General features: G+C 42.2%; 2 protein-coding genes across 3 annotated transcripts in view; one reads left to right on the forward strand and one right to left on the reverse strand.

Moving 5' to 3' along the window:
* The window catches only part of atad2b (ATPase family AAA domain containing 2B), a 70,180-nt gene extending 63,520 nt beyond the window's left edge, over positions 1-6,660 (reverse strand). The window contains exons 1-11 of the mRNA XM_080490516.1: positions 6,437-6,660; positions 4,684-4,850; positions 4,136-4,167; positions 3,871-4,018; positions 3,106-3,205; positions 2,869-2,989; positions 2,605-2,754; positions 2,389-2,464; positions 2,108-2,209; positions 801-912; positions 451-566 (exon numbers count right to left, since the gene is read on the reverse strand). Coding sequence (XP_080346642.1) covers positions 451-566; positions 801-912; positions 2,108-2,209; positions 2,389-2,464; positions 2,605-2,754; positions 2,869-2,989; positions 3,106-3,205; positions 3,871-4,018; positions 4,136-4,167; positions 4,684-4,850; positions 6,437-6,535 — 1,223 coding nt within the window. The 5' untranslated portion in view covers positions 6,536-6,660. The remainder of the gene's footprint in view (positions 1-450; positions 567-800; positions 913-2,107; positions 2,210-2,388; positions 2,465-2,604; positions 2,755-2,868; positions 2,990-3,105; positions 3,206-3,870; positions 4,019-4,135; positions 4,168-4,683; positions 4,851-6,436) is intronic.
* A 2,118-nt stretch (positions 6,661-8,778) lies between these two features.
* ubxn2a (UBX domain protein 2A) lies at positions 8,779-18,135 on the forward strand. Of its 2 annotated transcripts, none has more exons than XM_080490825.1 (7): positions 8,779-8,867; positions 9,196-9,258; positions 11,847-11,958; positions 13,103-13,212; positions 14,370-14,507; positions 15,246-15,407; positions 16,131-18,135. In XM_080490825.1, the coding sequence occupies exons 2-7, from the start codon at positions 9,215-9,217 to the stop codon at positions 16,312-16,314; spliced, it is 750 nt and encodes a 249-aa protein (XP_080346951.1). In that variant the 5' UTR covers positions 8,779-8,867; positions 9,196-9,214; the 3' UTR covers positions 16,315-18,135. The 2 variants fall into 2 exon arrangements, with proteins under 2 accessions (XP_080346951.1, XP_080346952.1); XM_080490826.1 differs by having other exon boundaries at positions 8,808-8,915.
* The last annotated feature ends 293 nt before the right edge of the window (positions 18,136-18,428 follow it).

Here is an 18,428-nt window from a genome sequence, read left to right on the forward strand (position 1 = left end):
ATTTGATAAAGCGATGTCATCCTATATTAGTGGTCTATTTTTCAGCCAAGTGCATCACAATCGCCCAGGAAGAAGAAAGAAGAGGAATATGAGGAATGCGAGTGAGTGATCATGTTGGGTGGAAGATAACAAGCCAAAGTTGATGGATCTCATTGTTAACACGCCATTGAAAGGCTTTCAAATTCAACATCTCAATTAATTGGGATGGTAGTGAGGATGACATGGCACGGGAAGAACAGATGTGTCGAACAAATAGACTGAGACCTTTGAGTGTGCACACTGTAAACAATACTGTATGGAACCATCTCACAAGTTGTCCTGTTTGCAGGAGGGAAGTCGTCTTAAATCTAATACGATAAATTTCAGAGAGTATATTCAGTCTCGGGAAGCCAGGAATAAATAAAACTCAAGTAAAGTGAAATTCTTGCAATAAGCCGTCATAAATCTCACCTGGGAGGCTGAATCTTGAATTTCTCAAAGATCTCAGGATACAGCAGAGGGAACACCACCATCTCCTTCAGAGACTGAATGTGATTACTGAGGCCACCCACACTGTCGAATTTTACCTGCAAACACACATACACACGCACATTTTAAGTAATTTGAGTCTCTCAGTGAACTAGAGAAGTTTCCCTGTATGGCAGCTAAAATTCTCTGGTAAATATCACTTGAGAAGTCCATTTGAAGAAAAGTTGACTTTGTGGAGTTGGGGCTCGTAAAGTTAGAACGTGTCCCAGTTTCCAGACCACACCTGCTCTGCTCTTGCTGCCTTTTTGACATCTGCTAGGATTTGCACTCACCGAGCTGTCGAGGTTCATGGGGTCCACGTCAGCAAGGCTCGCGCCCACTTTCACCCGGTCACGCAGCACCCCGCTGGCCAGATCCTCCGCTGTCAAGTTCATGGGCAAGCATCTGTTGATACAAATGGAGCTGAAATGAGTAATTACAGCCGAGTAATACGAGCACTTATGGAGCTGTTGGGATTTACGAGATTTTGTTTTCCTCAGGTTAATGTGCTGGATGTGCAGTCTGCTGCCAAGATGGGGTACAACGAACTGTGTGCAAATATTGAAGAGGATAAATGGTAGGGCCCATAGACCTTTTTAACAACATGGACTTACAATACAGGTGAAATCAAGTCGCATTGGTATCATGTCTTAAGATTCAGTATGTTAGTTAGCCTTCTAGATGCATTGCAAACTATGTGACAGTCACATCATAAAGTGCAGAAGCACACTACTAAATATGGCAGCCGTTTAAGTGAAAAGACGAAGTGGCATCTTGCAATTACTTGTCCCCGTAGTTGATTGTGCTCTGGTTCCAAATTTTGTAAAAAGCTGAAAACAGAACTGGACCACAAAAATAAATGAAATCTATTTATACAAATGGGAAAAAAAGGATGTGATAGAAAATGTAAAGTGTGTTTGGTGACCTGCTTTCATTGTTGTGCGGTCGTGTTCAAAACTAAAGTGGACCAACCGCGAGCATTATATCTGACTGGACTTCTGTTCACTCCCTTTATAGCCGACGATATTGCCTTAACAGCGGCTGAACTTACATTTGGATTTTCTGGCTGAACATACAGACGCGTAATAGAAAAGCAATCAAAACATCACTAATGCAGATTGTGTTGGCCTACTTTTCCACTAAGCTTGTTTAATATTTCTGTAAACAAAAACTTTACATTAAAGTGTCAAAGAACATTAAAGAAGAACTATATTCATTCAACTTCTATAACTATGATCACAACTGACACTGGAAAAGGGCAAGGCACACTCTGGACATGATGGCACGGGACAAACACAGCCAATCTAGTTGCCAATTAATCTCAAAAATTAATGATGGTAAATCACACGCTCGGGGAGAACATGCAAACACAATACAGAAAGGCTCTAAAGCCTGGACACCTGTCGTTCAAGACTCTAACTCACCATGAAGCCTGCTTACCAAGTTGCTTCAACAAGGCAGAAACCAGCAGTGTAATAAACAATGAGTATGACCTCCTGTCGGTCTTACATGTCAAATGTTATTAACTTGTTGTTGCCTGTAAATAACTACAGCAGAAGATAATCTCAGAAGTTAGGAGAAGGAAGGCAACAAGGAGCACCTGTTCCTGGCCCGGGTCATGCTCTTGCTTTTCCTCCGCTCGAACCGCTCCTCATCAGAAGACGACGTGGTGTCGCTGCTGTGTATGGCGTGTTTCTTCACTCTGCAGAAGAAGCGTTAAAATCTCCGATTTACAACTGCGCCATCATCATCTTCAGCAGACAACAGCAGCTCTGAGATCATTAGTCACACGAGCCGAAAGTTGCTGGAGGTTGACACTTTAGAACGTGTTCAGATTTGGGAAATTTTCTATTTCTTTTCTTGCACATCATTTTTGCCCACCTTATATGGCTTCTCCTTGCTGGGGATCTGTGGGTGTCGAAGAGCGAAGGGTTGCTCTGCCTTCTGTTTACAGGCTCTGGGAGAACAAACACAGGGTGAAGAGTGGTTAACAGGTGGGACTGAACAAACGGTTAAACTTGTGAGATAATCGTGCAATTGGAGGGCTCGCGGGAGGAACATCGGTGGGTTTGTCTAGGGGTTAAGAAATATAACTACCGATTGGTGGTGCCTCGTATCTCTGCACGGTCTTGCGCTGCCTCAGGTTGTACGGCCTGTCGTTTTCCTCGCCTGCCTCCTCTGCTTCATCCCCTTCATCATCTTCATCGTCATCTTCTGCGTCTTCTTCCTCTTCCTCGCCATGAGATTCTGAGAGGGAAGAGGGAACTACTAAGCATGAGATTTTAAAGTATTCCACCACAAAGATATCAATGCTTTGAGATCTTTTTTCTCTCTCTCGTAAAACACGAGAAGGAAACACACCTTCTGTCCCTTCCTCCTCCTGCTCCGTCTTGCTCATGACTTTGTGGTGCGCTGGCATGTTGAAAGTGCTCCTGCGCATGGATTTCCTGCGTTTCACTCGGGAATACATATCCATATTTTCCTGAAGGAAAATCAAACAAACAGAGCTTCATTGTTATCATACCGCTCGTCCGCACATCATCTGGTTGAGACATTCTTAATACTCGGAGTCCTGAGGTAAACCGGCACTACGCTCACCTCCTCAGTTTCTCCAGTCCACATGCGAAGTCGCTCCACCTCTCGGTTTTGCCTGATGCTGCTGATGTTGTCCATCTCCTGGAGAACTGCCTCAGCAGTGCTGCAAAACACACAGGGAGACAGTGAAGGTCTTTTTAAACAAACACAAGGTAGGTAAAGACCTTTACCGTAGCGAGTTATAAGATCATCTCCTTCAACTTGTGTTATGAGGTCTCCCTTTTCTAGTATGTAAGGGGATGGATACGGCACTGAGGTGCTGACCACCATCTATACGTTCAACGTGCAGCTATATTTTGAAGCAGAAAGGGAAGTTTATAACTTTACTGTTGCACTGTGCAAACACTTTATAGACTGCTCAGAAAAACAAACTTGGGGGGGGGGGGGGGGGGGAATTGGACATTTCTGTTTGATAGATTCTTTCTTTGTTGTAACAATGCTTTGCAGTAAATCCTGATTACTTCTATTTTTCTCATGCCATGTTTGTGAGGCATTTACGAGATGAGCAGAAGACCTGACATTCCCCGTCATTGTGAAACAACTTTTCTTTGCCAATGTCGTATTCAGATTGTGGAACCCAAGGTGCCGACACTCTCACAGTAACTCTGAAAACTTTTTAAGTTCTGAGAATGTACAAGTCTTCATAATTCCACAGGGAAAAATATATATCTATATATTAAAAAAGAAACACACAAAAAACATCACAGCAGAATCTATTTTGTCTTCTGTCTGGAGCTGATTTCTGATGAAAGACGTGACTGAGGCTACCTGTTGACCAGCTGATCAAACAGCAGGCTTTGATTAAGGTGTTCAAACTGGCTCTTCTTCACCCGGCAGCTCCTCTTCAGCTCCACATGGCCGTTCATCCGGGAGTGATCTCCCCCTCCGCTCTCCTCGCTCCTATGATTCATATGGGCTACAGTACCCAACGATATGGGAGGAAAAAATTCATAATCGGTTCTCCAAATGAACAGTTACCAACACCAGATGTTTGTTTTTCTGAAGATGACAAGTTAAAAAGATGTTGTCTTACCGTGCCCATTTTGCATTATCCGAGAGGACAGCCTGGGAACAAAGCAGCAAAGTGAAAATGTGTTTGTCATCTGCTTAGAAGACCACAATTAATTACACATGACTCTGTTTTGTGTCTATGCTAATAAAGTGCAACACATTTAGTTAAATAAAATCAGTAAGCACTGATTTGTAAGATGGTGATAGGAAAGTCACAGACCCAGTCTGACTATCAAAATGGTTTTTTTTTGTACACATAAACTTAAAAAAAAATGCAATGTTATGACACATGAATAACTTAACCAACATATAATATGCAAATCTTTTTATATTGAGCCCCTTTACAACTGGATTCTATCAGATTCGGAGTATTTCAGCAAATCACAATGCATTTCATCAGCAATGAATACCATGGCATCATCTAAAACTTGCTCACACAAGCACACAAATGCCAGTCCAGGTATTACTGGGTTAACACCACTTGGTCTCTGTGCACACTAATTATTTTTCATTTCTGAAGTCTTGAGTGCAGCTTCTGTGCGTGGAATGAAATGAAAGCAGACGGCTGACCTGGTGTGGTAGGTGGGGATGTCCCAGCTGACCCTCTGGCCCTTAGTCTGAGGGGATGGAGAGGTATCGCTGGAGCTTGGCTCAGAGGTAACCTGCCGCCGCGTTCGTTTAGAAGGGGGTGCCAACCGCGGGCTGCTGGGACTGCTTGCATCACTGCTGGGTTCCTTCTGTTGAGCATTTACACACAAAATCAAAACCTCATTGATGGAGAAAGAAATGCAAGAAATAAACAGGACCAGGCATTTGAAACACAATCGCAGCACATTGCTAATAACTGTAGAAAAACTCGGCATTGTCAGACGGCATTCAAAGCCCAGGTGATAACTAAAAGTCAACTCTATTGTGGCATGAAAGACTTCAAGGACGGTAGACAGTGAGATCCCCAAATAGCAAAACACGAATGGAGTGGCAGGACGAGACGAAACACCTCGTAGGCAATTTCTCAAAGTATTCTGTGAATCACAGCGCCAAACAGACATATGTCCTTGATACTCACAGCCTTCACAGCTAAACTTCCCTGCTGATATGAGAGCATATCCCACTGGTGTCACAGACAACTGTCTGCAATGCCAGCTGAGGGGTTTGTCTGACTGGATTGAGATGACGCCTGACTGAGGAGTGCAGGGATGTACTCTCAGGGTACAAAACACACAGTATGAAACAAGATCTTAATTTAAAATCATTATAGTTATAGATTCGTATAAGATCTAATACAAGCAAATGAGAGAAATCCTCTGTGTTTTAATTGGGGAGTGTGTAAAGGTCGCAGCTCTCAAATCACTGATCACACCATCATGTGTCCCCACTGAGCCCGGCTTGCTTAACTCCACGGGACTGGCTGCGGGGCAGGAAAGACTAGAATTTCTTGAACTACAACTTCTACCAAACAATCCTCCACAGCTCACACACGCGAACATAACCGACGCGAGGCGATCGGCCCCGTGGATTACTTGTCAAGTTCGTGTAACGTGAAGCCCACACCTCGAGTAATCCCAGTGTTTACGTTTTGAGACAAAGACTGTCAAGACAGCTTGTAGGTCGACACGATCAGAGTAAACACAAAAGCTAGCAACTTTAGCACCTCTCGTTTTACAAACGCGGGGTTCGGTGTGAACGAAACGACGCTTAAAAAGCCTCCTAAACTGTTCGCGTGTGTGTCCAAAGTATTTACAACAGAAAGTTCACCAAGTTCAGACTTGCTAAATTCGGGACTTGAGCCAGCCAACTGTTGTGAAGCAGGGACTCCCTTCCCCCACTGTAGCTATGGCTGTCGGGCTAACCGTACCCTGAGAAGGCTAGCTCAACTCCCGCTTTATCTCCTCGCGTCTGGGGCAAATAAACCCACTCGAGCCCCCAGGGTGGCGAGACGGAGCGGTGCTGGTAGTCCCGCTTGGGGGAAAAACCCCGCCGTGGGCTCCAGTGTGGTGGCAACGGTGAAACAAGTCAGCCGGGTGCAAATGCCCAAACACAAAGGGAACTCAACTTGGAGCTAGCCGGGAGTTAGCCACGGCTAGCCGGGAGTCTGAAAGCTGCACAAAACGTCCCGCGTGGATGACACGCGCACAAATCACTGCGTTCAACTTATCGACACCGTGTCTGCGTGACTGAGCGGGTGTCAGTGTGTACTCCGCCTTCGCTTCGTCGCGAGCGGGGCATTTCGCGGAGCACCTTGAGGCCACGGCTGCGGCTACCTTAGCCAACTAGCGCGGAGCCAGCTAACTAGCTCGCCGGCAGAGAAAAGAAACCGGCTTACATGTTCCTCGGAGTTCCGCTCGGTTCTCGACGACGACCTCGTCCTGGATGAGATGAAGGGGCCGCTCCGCGTCCGCACGCTTTTCCTTGTGTTCACCATGTTTCTTTCCTTTTGTCTGCCCTCACTGGATCTCTAGCCGGCTCCAAACACTGGCTCAGTGAGCTCAGCACCGAGGCGCCATTTCTCTCTCTCGCTCTCCCTCTCTCTCTATCTGTGTGGACCTCTCTCTCCCCCCTCTCGCTCTCTGTCTGTATGAAACTCTCTCTCTCTCTCTCTCTCTCTCTCTCTCTCTCGCTCTTTACCTTCGCCAACTAAAGTTGGGCGGAAGGTTATGTTTATGTATGTATGTAAATATGCATGCATGCATGTATGTATTTTACCAACTTTTTGCTAAAAACTATTGTCCCAAATTGCATTAAATCTTCAAGGATGATTTGTCATCATCCAAGAACCAATCGTTTAGATTTTAGGATATTAATGACAAACCCGTTTCCGAATAAATCCCCGCAAAAAAAAAAAAAAGCAAAATAATGTCCCATACAAAGATGGGATGGGAGAGGCACCTCGTGGAGGAAAATCAAAAGAGATCAAAGATCAGCGTCTGTTGCCATGGAGACGCTCCCCGCTCAGTGTTTCACACACCAATATATGAGCTAACATGCTGGCCATGCTAACTCGGTTCTGCAAACAAATCTGGCATTGGTATTCTCTCTCTCTCTCTCTCTCTCTCTCTCTCTCTCTCTCTCTCTCTCTCTCTCTCTCTCTCTCTCTCTCTCTCTCTCTCTACCCCTCTTCCTCCCACCACCACCCCCTATTGGCAGGTGCATTAACTTTTGCTGACTGTTGCTACCCCAAAGAGACACTAACCTACTTCTTTCGGGGATCTTATGCCGACTGAACAACGGGAGTTTGGGGTTAAATTGTGCAGAGATCACAGAGGGGATTCACAGTAACATGAAGTCACTCCCCCAAGTTACAACTAAAAAGCACACAATGTTCTCACAGGCATGGATCGTTCAGGGACATATAGCCCCTTTATTCAATAGCAGGACAAATAAATACACACCTTGTCCATAACGAATGGATCTGAAGATATAAATCAAAAAGTTTTCCAGATAATAAGCCACACTATAAAACATTTGGATCTAAAAAGGTTAAAGGCAAGCTAGTTTTTAATGGCCACAATGTGACAATTGTTAGTTTTTTATTGCAATATTAAAAGTAAAATAAATAAAGAATTGCAGTCAATAAATGACTGGGCTGAAAGTCATGGGTTGTAGTCCAGAAACACGCATTTGAGGTCAATTGTTGACTCTAAATTGATCTGTGTGTGTGTTTGCAGCCGTTAAAGTAAAAAAAACAACTTTGTCAAGCTGTTGTTTTCTATTGTGACTCGCTTTCTTTTGATTCAATCGGGTTAATTAGGTATTTCAGTGACATCAATTACTGTTTGTATGACTGAAAACACTGAAACGACCTTTGAAATGTCGTTTTATAAAAATAAAGTGAAAGTTTTCTTTTTTTTTAAATACATAAACACAGCTGTGACTGTGCAGACAATTTCTTATTTGTTTCGAGAGTAAAAATTCAACACAGCTCTGTGGGTTTGCAGTGATTTGAAGATTGTGAAAATCAGTCAGTCACATTTTGAATTCTTCATTATTTCCTGTTAGTATTCATTGTTTCTCTTTGGGATAAGAGGATGGTGTAAAATTATACAGTAAGCTTTAATGCAACAATCGCAAAACAAGTATAAAGACTGATCAGATAGTGGAAATTAAAGGTGTCTGACAAACACCAGAAACTGGAAACATGCCACCATAAAAAGCTGAGGACGGACAACAAGCTTTTGTCATCACAATTCAGCCTGTCAGTGGGGTTGTTCTTAATTAAATTAGCCGATTTATTAATACAAATCTTTTTTTATGAAATTTGATCATTTTATTTGAATATTTATGTGCTTTTATAATTAATTATCCTGGTTTCTCTCCATATTTTTATTATTATTATTATTATTATTATTATTATTATTATTATTATTATTATTATTATTACTACTACTACACTACTACTGTAGAGTAGCGTTACGACACTTGGGTGATGTTTTACGGTGGTGTTACGCCATACGCAGAGCCCAACTGTGTTGCCAAATTGGGCAACTTTCCGCACAATTGTGCATGTTTTCAAAAGACCGAGTTGGAATAAATTCGCATTAGTAGGGTTGATTAAAAAAATGTGTCTCCTTGTAACATCGTTAGTGAATTTATAGAGAGCAATCTGGGTTAAAAAAAAGAAAAAAAAATAGCTCTTATTATATAACTAAAATGACAACACGGAAAAGTGTGTTTCAGATCTGGCAGCCCTGCTGAGCAGACCTCTAACTTGTGGCTGCAGATGTGCAGCTCAGGATTAACCTAGCAAACGCAGACTGGTAAATTACGTATTAACCTCATAATGTGCATGCTAACGAGCATCTGTTGTGAGTGAGAGTTCTTATTTTCCATTTTTTTTAAAACGTTTCTGTCGCTGCATGCGCGCTCACGGCTTGGTGACGCCTGCGTAATTAACGATAATAACGCTCCAGACTGCCTCGTTATCGATCAACAAAATGTCTCTGACAGTTTGTTATTGCTGGTTAAACTGTTTATGTATGCTTGGATTGTGTGATAAATGTGTGAAATGCTTAAGGATACCTCCCCGATGTGTCCTGCACGCTGTTTCAGGCCCTGTTTTCTATAGCATGTGTGTGTTTTCCTCAGATGGGAATCGCACAGCATCATGAAAGAGATTGACTCTGAGGGGGCAGACAATGATGATCAATGGTAAGGGTGATACAAATCCTCACTTACATGTCATAAAGTTTCAATTTTGGCTGTTTATAGGGTGATCATACTTTGATCGCCGCCTGGCCCAGCCACATAATACTTGAAATTACTACAGACATGCCTTATAATTTAAATCCTCTCTGTGGATGGGCAGGTCAGGCAGGAGTATAGGAACAGACATGAAATCAGTAGAAATAATAGGAATATGTAGTAAAACTGCTAAAAGAGAAGAACAACAGCTAAGCTATAGAGATGTAAAACATATATAAACAAAAATAATAGAATAGAACAAATTAATAGTTTTTGTTGGCCAGACCTGAGAGCTCTATTTAGGCTGTAAGGGTCAAGCAGGTCAGCAATAAACTAGGGTGTTTGACCATGCAAAGACTTAAAAGTTAGCACCAGTGGTTCAAAATGAACAAGAAGAGGATATGACAGGGATGAAGCTGCATTTTCGAGTGTTTGAAGGTGGTTAAGAGAGAAGACAAGATTGAGGCATGTAAGATCATCTCCAATTCTGCCTTACAAACCATACCAAGCTATATTACACAAATGTCAGAAATGGGATCATGTTAACTGGCCGTCTAGTGACAGAGACCGATCAATGGACATACCTAGATTACCAAGGCAGGGATTAACACAATCAATTTAAAGGCCCAATAACAAGGTTTATAACAATATAAACAAGTGTTGTAGTTACAACCACCTAATCTGATACCAAATCAAGACCAAGGCCAGAGCAGGCCAAGACTTTGACAATTTGAACTCAAGAGCAAGACTGCTCTCGAGTACTGCAACGCCATTATGAAGAACCACAACAACAAATCTTTCTTTTGTTTTAGTTCAAATAGATACAAGTCGATGAAAATTTGGTTCAATAACTTAAGAAAAATTTGAGATTTAAAAAAGAAGTAAAAGTTTACATTAAAGCATTTTTAACAAAGCCCGATTCAAAATACAGTAAAGCAACAGCTCACCGTGTTTATTTCAAAATTAAAACTAAAGAACAAATGACCCAACTTCCTACTTTTTCAGTAATTAGGGTAATTTATCTGTATAGTTTTTACACTTAAGCTTGTCCGGTATGCCAGATGGGGTCAGATGTTGACATGACCTTGGCAAGAACTCACTCACATTCCTTATTATATGAAAAAGTAATAATGCCTCTTTATAGAAAATCAAAATAGAAATTCATAATCGCTTTCTCTTTAAGCCCTACTAGGAAAAAAAATGAAACAAGGCTCTGAAAACTTTAAAGTCGAGATTCAACAAAATATTAAAAAAATTTTCTTCACTGTAATGATGGAAACAATGAAACGGTAACCTGACAAAAGTATTTATTTAATAAACGAAGCATGTATAGGTCAGTCAGTACACACACATAAAATACAATGGACATAATGTGAGTAGCCTACAGCTCAGTTTGGTCTTGACTCGGTCGGATCACATTAAAGCATAATAAGCATTTATTGCACACTTTATTGTAGATTTATTGTTATGTGCTGGAATCCATTTTTCCTCCGCAAAATCAAAACAACAGAATCTTAAACGAGAGATAAAGGAGCCACTGATCACAATTAATTCACAAAAATTTCATTTTCAATTTTCATTCCTGATTATTTCATACCTTGGAGGAAGTCAAAAGTAAAAAAAAGAAAATCAAGGGAAAATGTGTAACGTGTATTGTTGCACTAAAACATGATAACATGTCAATAAAAACAAATGCTGAGCTTGCAGTATTTTGCTGCGTGTGCTCACTTTCGGCTTTCACTGCTGTCTGGGATGAAGTCACAGGCTCTTATGTTTGCTACTCTTATTACAACATTGCAATCCCCCCCAAGCAGTTGCTTATGTAGTAAGGTAATACAATTGTAGTTGGTGTCTTCTATGTAATTATTAGTTTCCACACGTGGAACATACTGATTGACACCACTAAATTTAACTTCCTACTTTTAAAATCGTAAGCCACAGTCTGAATTAATATTTGATTCTTTCATCTGTATTTCGTACATTCTTTTAACTGAATACTCCTTCTTTATCTCCTTCTATAGGAAAATTTAAATCAAATGCCAATTTGTAAATGCAATATAAAATCGAATCGTTTTAATCATATTTGAAATGAGTATTTTTCAATTTTACTACTATCTACAACTGAAATGGAAACTACTTCAGAAACGCACTGAGGGGAATTGTTTGGGTTTTTCCAATTGTTTAAGCTGTCTATGAGAATAAATGTTCCTGCAGAGATGATTGTGTTATATTAGGCCATTGATTACAAATTAAACTTAAAGGGAAGCCAGAATCTTTTGCAAAAGGCCCTGTGACTTCAGGCTATATCCAGTGACAAATAATGACTCAACCTTCCACTCAATATGTGTGGCTGCGGTTCAGCGGGCAGAGCGAGTTGATGTCCGATCCCAGTGTTGGCGGTTCAATTCCCCATCTTGCCCTGTCAATACGTTGGAGTGTGTCCAGGCGAGAGCTCCCAAGTAGCGCCCGTCGGTTTATGGATGTGACTGATCGTATGAAGCCTTTTAAATCTACTGAAGCTTGATATTTATTTCTCTCTGTCTTTTAATTAAAAGGGCTGTGGGTGAGAGTAATAAAGAGGAGGCTGCGATGAGGCGAAGTTTCTCTGTAGAAGACCTCCTCGATGAAGTGGAGAAGATCTGTTACGATGCCTCCGGGACTTCCAAGGTCAGTCACTAATACCTCAAGCTAAAACGGCGCCCTCATCAATATACCACCTACTGAAATGTGGAGTGAAATGACCTTACAATAACACAATAAGGATCAATCAGGTGAAGTGAATAACACTAGTTGCCTGTTTATCACGGCAGCTGTTAGTGGGAGGAATAGAATATTTGAGTCAGCTAATGAACATTTTGGACAAGTGTGAGGATTTCTAATTCAGAGCTTCTGGAGACTTTTCTTTGTTGGTCCGGTGTTCCACCAACAGTAAGCAGTTTCTGACCGCTGAATCGGGGGACATGTCTAGAAATCAGAATAAGATGCGTGAGAGTGTAATGGAAACTGCACGTTGTGAATGTTAATAAAGGAACACGGCGTGTACATCGGGAATAAGTACTTGGACTTTCATTCACCTGACACACCAGCATGAAGCGCGTCAATTCAGATCCCGGCGTTGCATCTCAGAGGGCTAAAGCGTCGACTCAGCATCTACAGTAATACACGAGTGTGTAAGAAGCCTGTTATAGCTCTGTGAGGTGAAGGTGGTTCAAACAACGTTTTGCTCTGATCTGAGAGATTTTTTATTTTTTTTTAATGAAGAAAAGAGACAAACTTTAGAGGGCTAAATTAGTTTTTATTTACCTTTTATAACCTGGAGGAGCTGTTCATACCTCATATTCTTCTCACATCTGACCCAGACGGTTTCACGGCTTTTTGTAAAATGTCAAAAGGATTGGTAGCTACCAGTTTAATCCTCAAGAATACGATGTGTATTAATAAAACTTGATGAAAATAGCATCCATTATCTGTTTATTTGAAAGTGCATCTCTATAAATGTGGTAGCAGATGACATATTCCCGATCGATCGATCGATCGATCGATCGATCGATCGATCGATAGATAGATAGATAGATAGATAGATAGATAGATAGATAGATAGATAGATAGATAGATAGATAGATAGATAGATAGATAGATTAAATGCAATCCCATCTGTGCGTAATATAAAATCAATCAATAAAAACAAACAATAAAAGCCGTGCATCTAAAATCGATCAATAAAAATGCACAACTGGACGTATTGTCCAGGTCTATGCTTACTTACCGGTCACAGTGTGGATGAGGACTTGTGGTTTTGCTTCCTCTGCAGGTGGAGATGGTGGTGAGGCTGTGGAAGGACGGCTTCACCGTAAACGACGGGGACTTTCGCAGCTACACGATACCAGAGAATCAAGATTTCCTGGATTCTATAAAGAGGGGGTGAGTGTAATCAGCTCAACGCGACTAATAAAGGAGTGTTAAATAAGAGATGATCACTGTATTTACAGTTTTATTTATGAGAGCTGTCTGAGCAGTTAGTTCAAGTAGTTAGTCGATGCTCTTGGGGGGGGAAAGGGACGGCAGCACTCGCTCCTCGGTTTCATGCAAATAAGCTGCAGTGTGTAAATAAATGATTTTTTTCCCCTTCAGTAAACACAACTCTGATGATTTCCATGTATCAGACATCTGATTGAGACATCTTAACTCAGTAAACTTGCAGAAAAACCACTGATTATGAAGTAAATAAATATATTACATAATTTATTACGCCTAAGAGGATATCTGTGTCAAGTTTGGGTTGATTAAAAAAACAAAACAAAATACTGGTTAGTGTGAGTCATTATACTGAGTGGTAAATGCTGCCATCTGAACTCCGCTGTGCACCGAAAAGCGTTTAGTAAACAGGCCTCCGTCTGCTTCTAAACAAAGCCTGGTGTGGTTTTATCCGAGCCCACAGGCAGGCGTTGACTCAAATCGTCTCTGCAGACCAACTCCGAGGCGTGATCAGAATCACATTGCTTGGTCCCAGCGAGGGAAAATAACCTGAGTAGTTTTCACTTCGTTCGCATTTCATCATTACTTGATGGGCTCTCAGCCGGTAACAAATACAAGCGCGGTCATCCCACAAGTGCATTTAGCCCCGCGCAGTGTACAGAAGTTGCGCAATAAACAACCGCTGTTTACTTCTCGTGGTCTGCTTGTCAGGATTGCCAGTGTGAAAGCAAAAGCGAGTCATACTACTGTGCGATCGTAGCTCTCCTCTGCGTCTTCATCCGGCCCACAAGCCTGAGCTCAGCTTTCCACAGCCACATCTCCAACAAAGTTCTTCCAAAACTCAGTTCTAGGAACCAGAATGGTACAGGTGTTGGACAAACAGAGAATTGTGAATCGCCCGCGCCCTTGGCTCGCTACTTGTTTGATCTTACAGGCGACCCCGCCATCTTCCCCTCAAGAGGAAATTAGCAGTGTGGCTGTCCTCCTGCCAGACCTTTATCGGGCGACTTAAGATAGATTAAGCATAACGTTCATTAGCGCAGCTCGTTTGTCATATTGATTGATCTGACTGGCCTCCGAACATGATCTTTAATCTGTCCCAGGGAGCTTCCCACGGAGTGGGGGAGCAGGGCGGAGGAGGAGGAGCTGGAGATCAGCGTGGAGGACCTCACCGAGGAGAATTATGTCCCCAGGAAGAAGGCCTTTCACCCCTTCAGTGGCCGAGGGTATCGACTTGGCAGGTAACCGATCGCTGTTAGGGTGAAAGTCAAATTTGGAACGATCAAACACAAAGTTTAAGCTTGAGAGTGGTTTAAAAATTGATGTATTCATTGTTGCCTTTATAAAGTGAGTCAACAGGAGAGAAATCAGTACTTTGTGTGACCACAAAAGCAAGTTTTTAAAGGCATTTGGAGAATGTGGATGTGATGTTTTTCTGATTCTCCTGCCTCTTCATGTAAACCCAGTCAGACTGAATTGTTTAAGATCAGCACATCATTTTCCAAGACTCCTCGCAGTTCTTAACAACAAACTTCATAAACACTGCTTATGTGTTTGAGGCGATCAGTTGCCTTCCTGCTGGTGTTACGTGATGCGGGATTAGTAGCATCATATTCAAACCCTTGTGAAACTTCAAACCTCTTGGATTTAGTGTTTACAGGCAGTGATTGTGTGTCTGAAGCTGCAGCTTCTGTAGCTCACCACTACATAGTCTATATCACATTGCACCACTAGGTGTCCCTCTAAATCCAGGTATCAGCAATTCCCACACATCTGACCAGTGACAGTTGGCCTGATAAACCGAGAAACTCAACACCTTCACACCATTGCTGAACGAATACCAACCTGAGCGTTTAAAAATTCCCAGCGAGACATTTAAAAAAATAAAAATGTTTTCAATTAAAAATGTTTTATAATCTGCCTGAATTTCACACTTTCAACTGATGCTTACTCTGTCATCTATGCCTGTGCTTTCCCAGCGTCGCTCCCAGAGTAGTGGCCAGGTCACCATCTGTGCACGAGGACGGAGAATCTCCTCCTATTCCCATGGTAACACTAGACCACGCCCTTCCCGTTACCTCGCTGCAGATCTGGTTGGCCGACGGCAGGAGACTGGTGCAGAGGTTCAACCTATCCCATCGGTGCGTATCGCGATACAAAGGCTAAAATACTACACCACTCCACGTCTCTGACGTGCTCAGATATGTCCTGCATATCGAAAACAAAAAGTGACAGTTCGGGAAGAGGAAAATCTTGTCACCGCGCCTGTAAAGCCCACAATCTCAAGCATCATAGGGAAGAAACAGTTGAAGGGACAACTCAGAAGATTTTTTGTTTGTTTGTTTGTCATAGCTTGAAAGGTGGTGGTGGGGTGGGGGGTTGTTTTAGGATTACGTCATGCTTTGTTCTAGTGTGCAGGAGTAGGAGGGCTGAAGGAGCCGTGCACGTTGTATCCTCCTGCCACTGTGCACGGGGCTGCAGGAAAACATAATCTGAGATGTAGCAACGGCGTGGATCCATAAAATCCCCAGAGAGGGATTGCGTAACAGCGATGCAGCATTTATATAACAGGGTTAGTAGCTAAAGGATAGAGAGGACTGAACCCCTCCAACCTTAAGCCACCCTCAGTGCCCAAGCAGTGGTCCCGCTATAGGATTGCTTGTGTATGCTGGGCCAGTGTTAATAATTGATGATGTTACTAGTATAGTGCTTCAGAGAGAAATCACATGTCACAGGAGGGATTAGAGTATTTGTCTGGGAATGCTTGGCTGCTAAGCAGGAGCAGAAGTATTCAGCGGGGAATAGCTCCGCCTTTTGTTATGTGCTTTTGTTTCTTTATCTTTTATTCATATTTCTTCTTCCAGGATCACTGACGTTCAAGATTTCGTGGCGCGCTGCCAGAGGAGCTGCCCGCCCTTCATCCTGACCACGTCGCTCCCCGTCAGGGAGCTCAGCGACAGAGAATTGAGTCTCGAAGAGGCGGATTTGGCCAACGCGGTCATTGTTCAGAGACCTCTGAGCACACAGGCGCCTTTCGGACACTCCTGACCAACAGGGCTGCATGATTGTCACAACCCCCTCCCCACACCCACTCACTGACACATCGCCGCCTCTCTGATAGCAATCACAAGATTTCTCTAGTCTCATAACATGCCCATCTTTATTTTTCAGTTTATACAGCAGCAGATTATTATTTCCCTCAACAGTCTTGTGTGTGTGTGTGGTGCGATATTGGGCCTCATGCAGGAAGTATATGATGTTCTCTTATTTTCGCTCCTGTGCACAATTTGTCCCTTTTTTTACACAAACGTTCCACAACAGCGCGGTAATGGGTTTTTCCTTCCCGGTGTGGGTTTGCAGTCGGTTCACACAGAAGCTCAGACCGTCCAGTGCGTGCAAACTGCCTCCTGTGACAGACAGGCTCCCTGTTCACACAAGGACATCTTACCTGGGTTGTGCCTTTGCATTTGCACCGATTGAACAAATCTATCTGCCTCACTGCCATTTACACAGACGGTGGAGCAAAAAAAAAAAGACACAGCAGTCCCCAGAAGCCCTCAATTCTTTTAAGATTCAATACTGTTATTCTTATCTTTGCTTTTGGGTTATGTAAGAACATCTGGAGTTACCTTAAGTAACCTTAAGTTTTTAGAAGCATGTTACAATGCATGAATAATCAGAATTTGATGTTTATGTTTTTAATTGTATTGTTTGTGGGCTTAACTGGTATTGTTAATCCACTAACATCTTTGGATGGCATCACTTGCGATCACTTGTTTTCTTTCTGGATTCGGCAATACCAGCAATGACTCCGAAAATATTTGTTTTTCAGGTCTCGCAGATTTAGTTGAACACTGTTATTGTGTCTCTAATGCAAACACCAGCACTGATGCTCCGGATGTCAGCTCTGCTTAAATAATTAAGACCTGAAGCAACATCTTGGTTCGTTCCTTTATAATAGTTGCCAACGTTTGTGTGTACGCCATGAGATTTCAAATGATTCCCCTCATGTTGCATTACATTTTCATACAGAAACATTGCATTTACTTAGTGGAGGGGCTTTAGAATATTAACAATAACACAAATTAAAAGATATTAAATCCCAATCTGCTTGAGATTATAATATGCATGCAGAAAAAGCATTTAAGTACTGCTGATGATCTGTCTGCATGCTTTGACGGGGTTGCACACTGCGCTTGAAGATGTTACCTTTGCCTATATCAGTAGATTTAGTGAGATTTAAGCGAATATTGCAGCACATAGCCCATTTTCACTTTCTTAAGATGCTGCTGAGGAGCTATTGTCCATATTTACTCAGTTTTCTCCCTCTGGAGGACTGTGTTTACCTGCCAACCGAGCTCCCCTAAAAAAAACACTCCCAAGACTGAAGAATACAACAGCGCTGCTGTCGCCTGTGCAGATGGTCAACCATGTGCACCCATCTGTTAGTCTGCCTCATGTAACCCTCCTCATTCTTCACACACACATACATATACAATACCACCACCGCCACCAACCATCCAAGTTTCTGAAGTCTTCCCAAAGTGTGAGCGCCACTATTTCTGCACTATTTACAGTATAAACAAGGGGCTGGTATTTTAAGTTGACAGTAATAGAACATGTGGTGTTTTGTCTGCACCTTATAGCCAGAGAGAAGACAATAACTTATATATGTTGGCCCACCTGTTCGGGTCAATTAGGTTCATTTTGTTTTTGTTGTTGTTGTTGTTGTCATATTTGCCTTTGTTTGTTTGGAAGTGGGACGGGCAGGGGTTGAGAAAGTCAAATGTATATTTTTTTGTTTGTTTTTCGAGTGAATCAGCGACATATCAAATCAAAGTATAATACAATAAAACTAATAAAACTCTAGGAGTTGTTTGTGTTTTTAATTTTTCTAGTGAGCAAAACTTGCTGGGCGGAGTTTGCATGTTTTACCAATGTGAAACATTGATCGGTATTGTTAGGACAGCATTCTCGCAGATTGGGTTTGCATGTTCTTTGGGTACCTTGGTTTCCCTCCAACATCCAAAAATACATGTTTCAAGTCAATTACAGACACTGCAATTGCTTTTGGTTGGGCTGGGATTACAGTATCTCTGCCAAATCAGTAGAGCTGATGAATCACGGAAACAGTGCAGCTCAGTTGTGTGAAGACTTCCAGC

This window comes from Lipophrys pholis (genome assembly GCF_963383615.2).
Source record: "Lipophrys pholis genome assembly, chromosome: 21".
Taxonomy (NCBI): Eukaryota; Metazoa; Chordata; class Actinopteri; order Blenniiformes; family Blenniidae; genus Lipophrys; species Lipophrys pholis.

Excerpts from the sequence above, each read along its gene's own strand:
- ubxn2a (XM_080490825.1), top strand. The coding sequence starts at position 9,215 with ATGAAAGAGATTGACTCTGAGGGGGCAGACAATGATGATCAATG. Across the intron at positions 9,259-11,846 it reads GCAGACAATGATGATCAATG|GGCTGTGGGTGAGAGTAATA; the intron begins GTAAGGGTGATA and ends TTTAATTAAAAG. Across the intron at positions 14,508-15,245 it reads CGAGGGTATCGACTTGGCAG|CGTCGCTCCCAGAGTAGTGG; the intron begins GTAACCGATCGC and ends GTGCTTTCCCAG.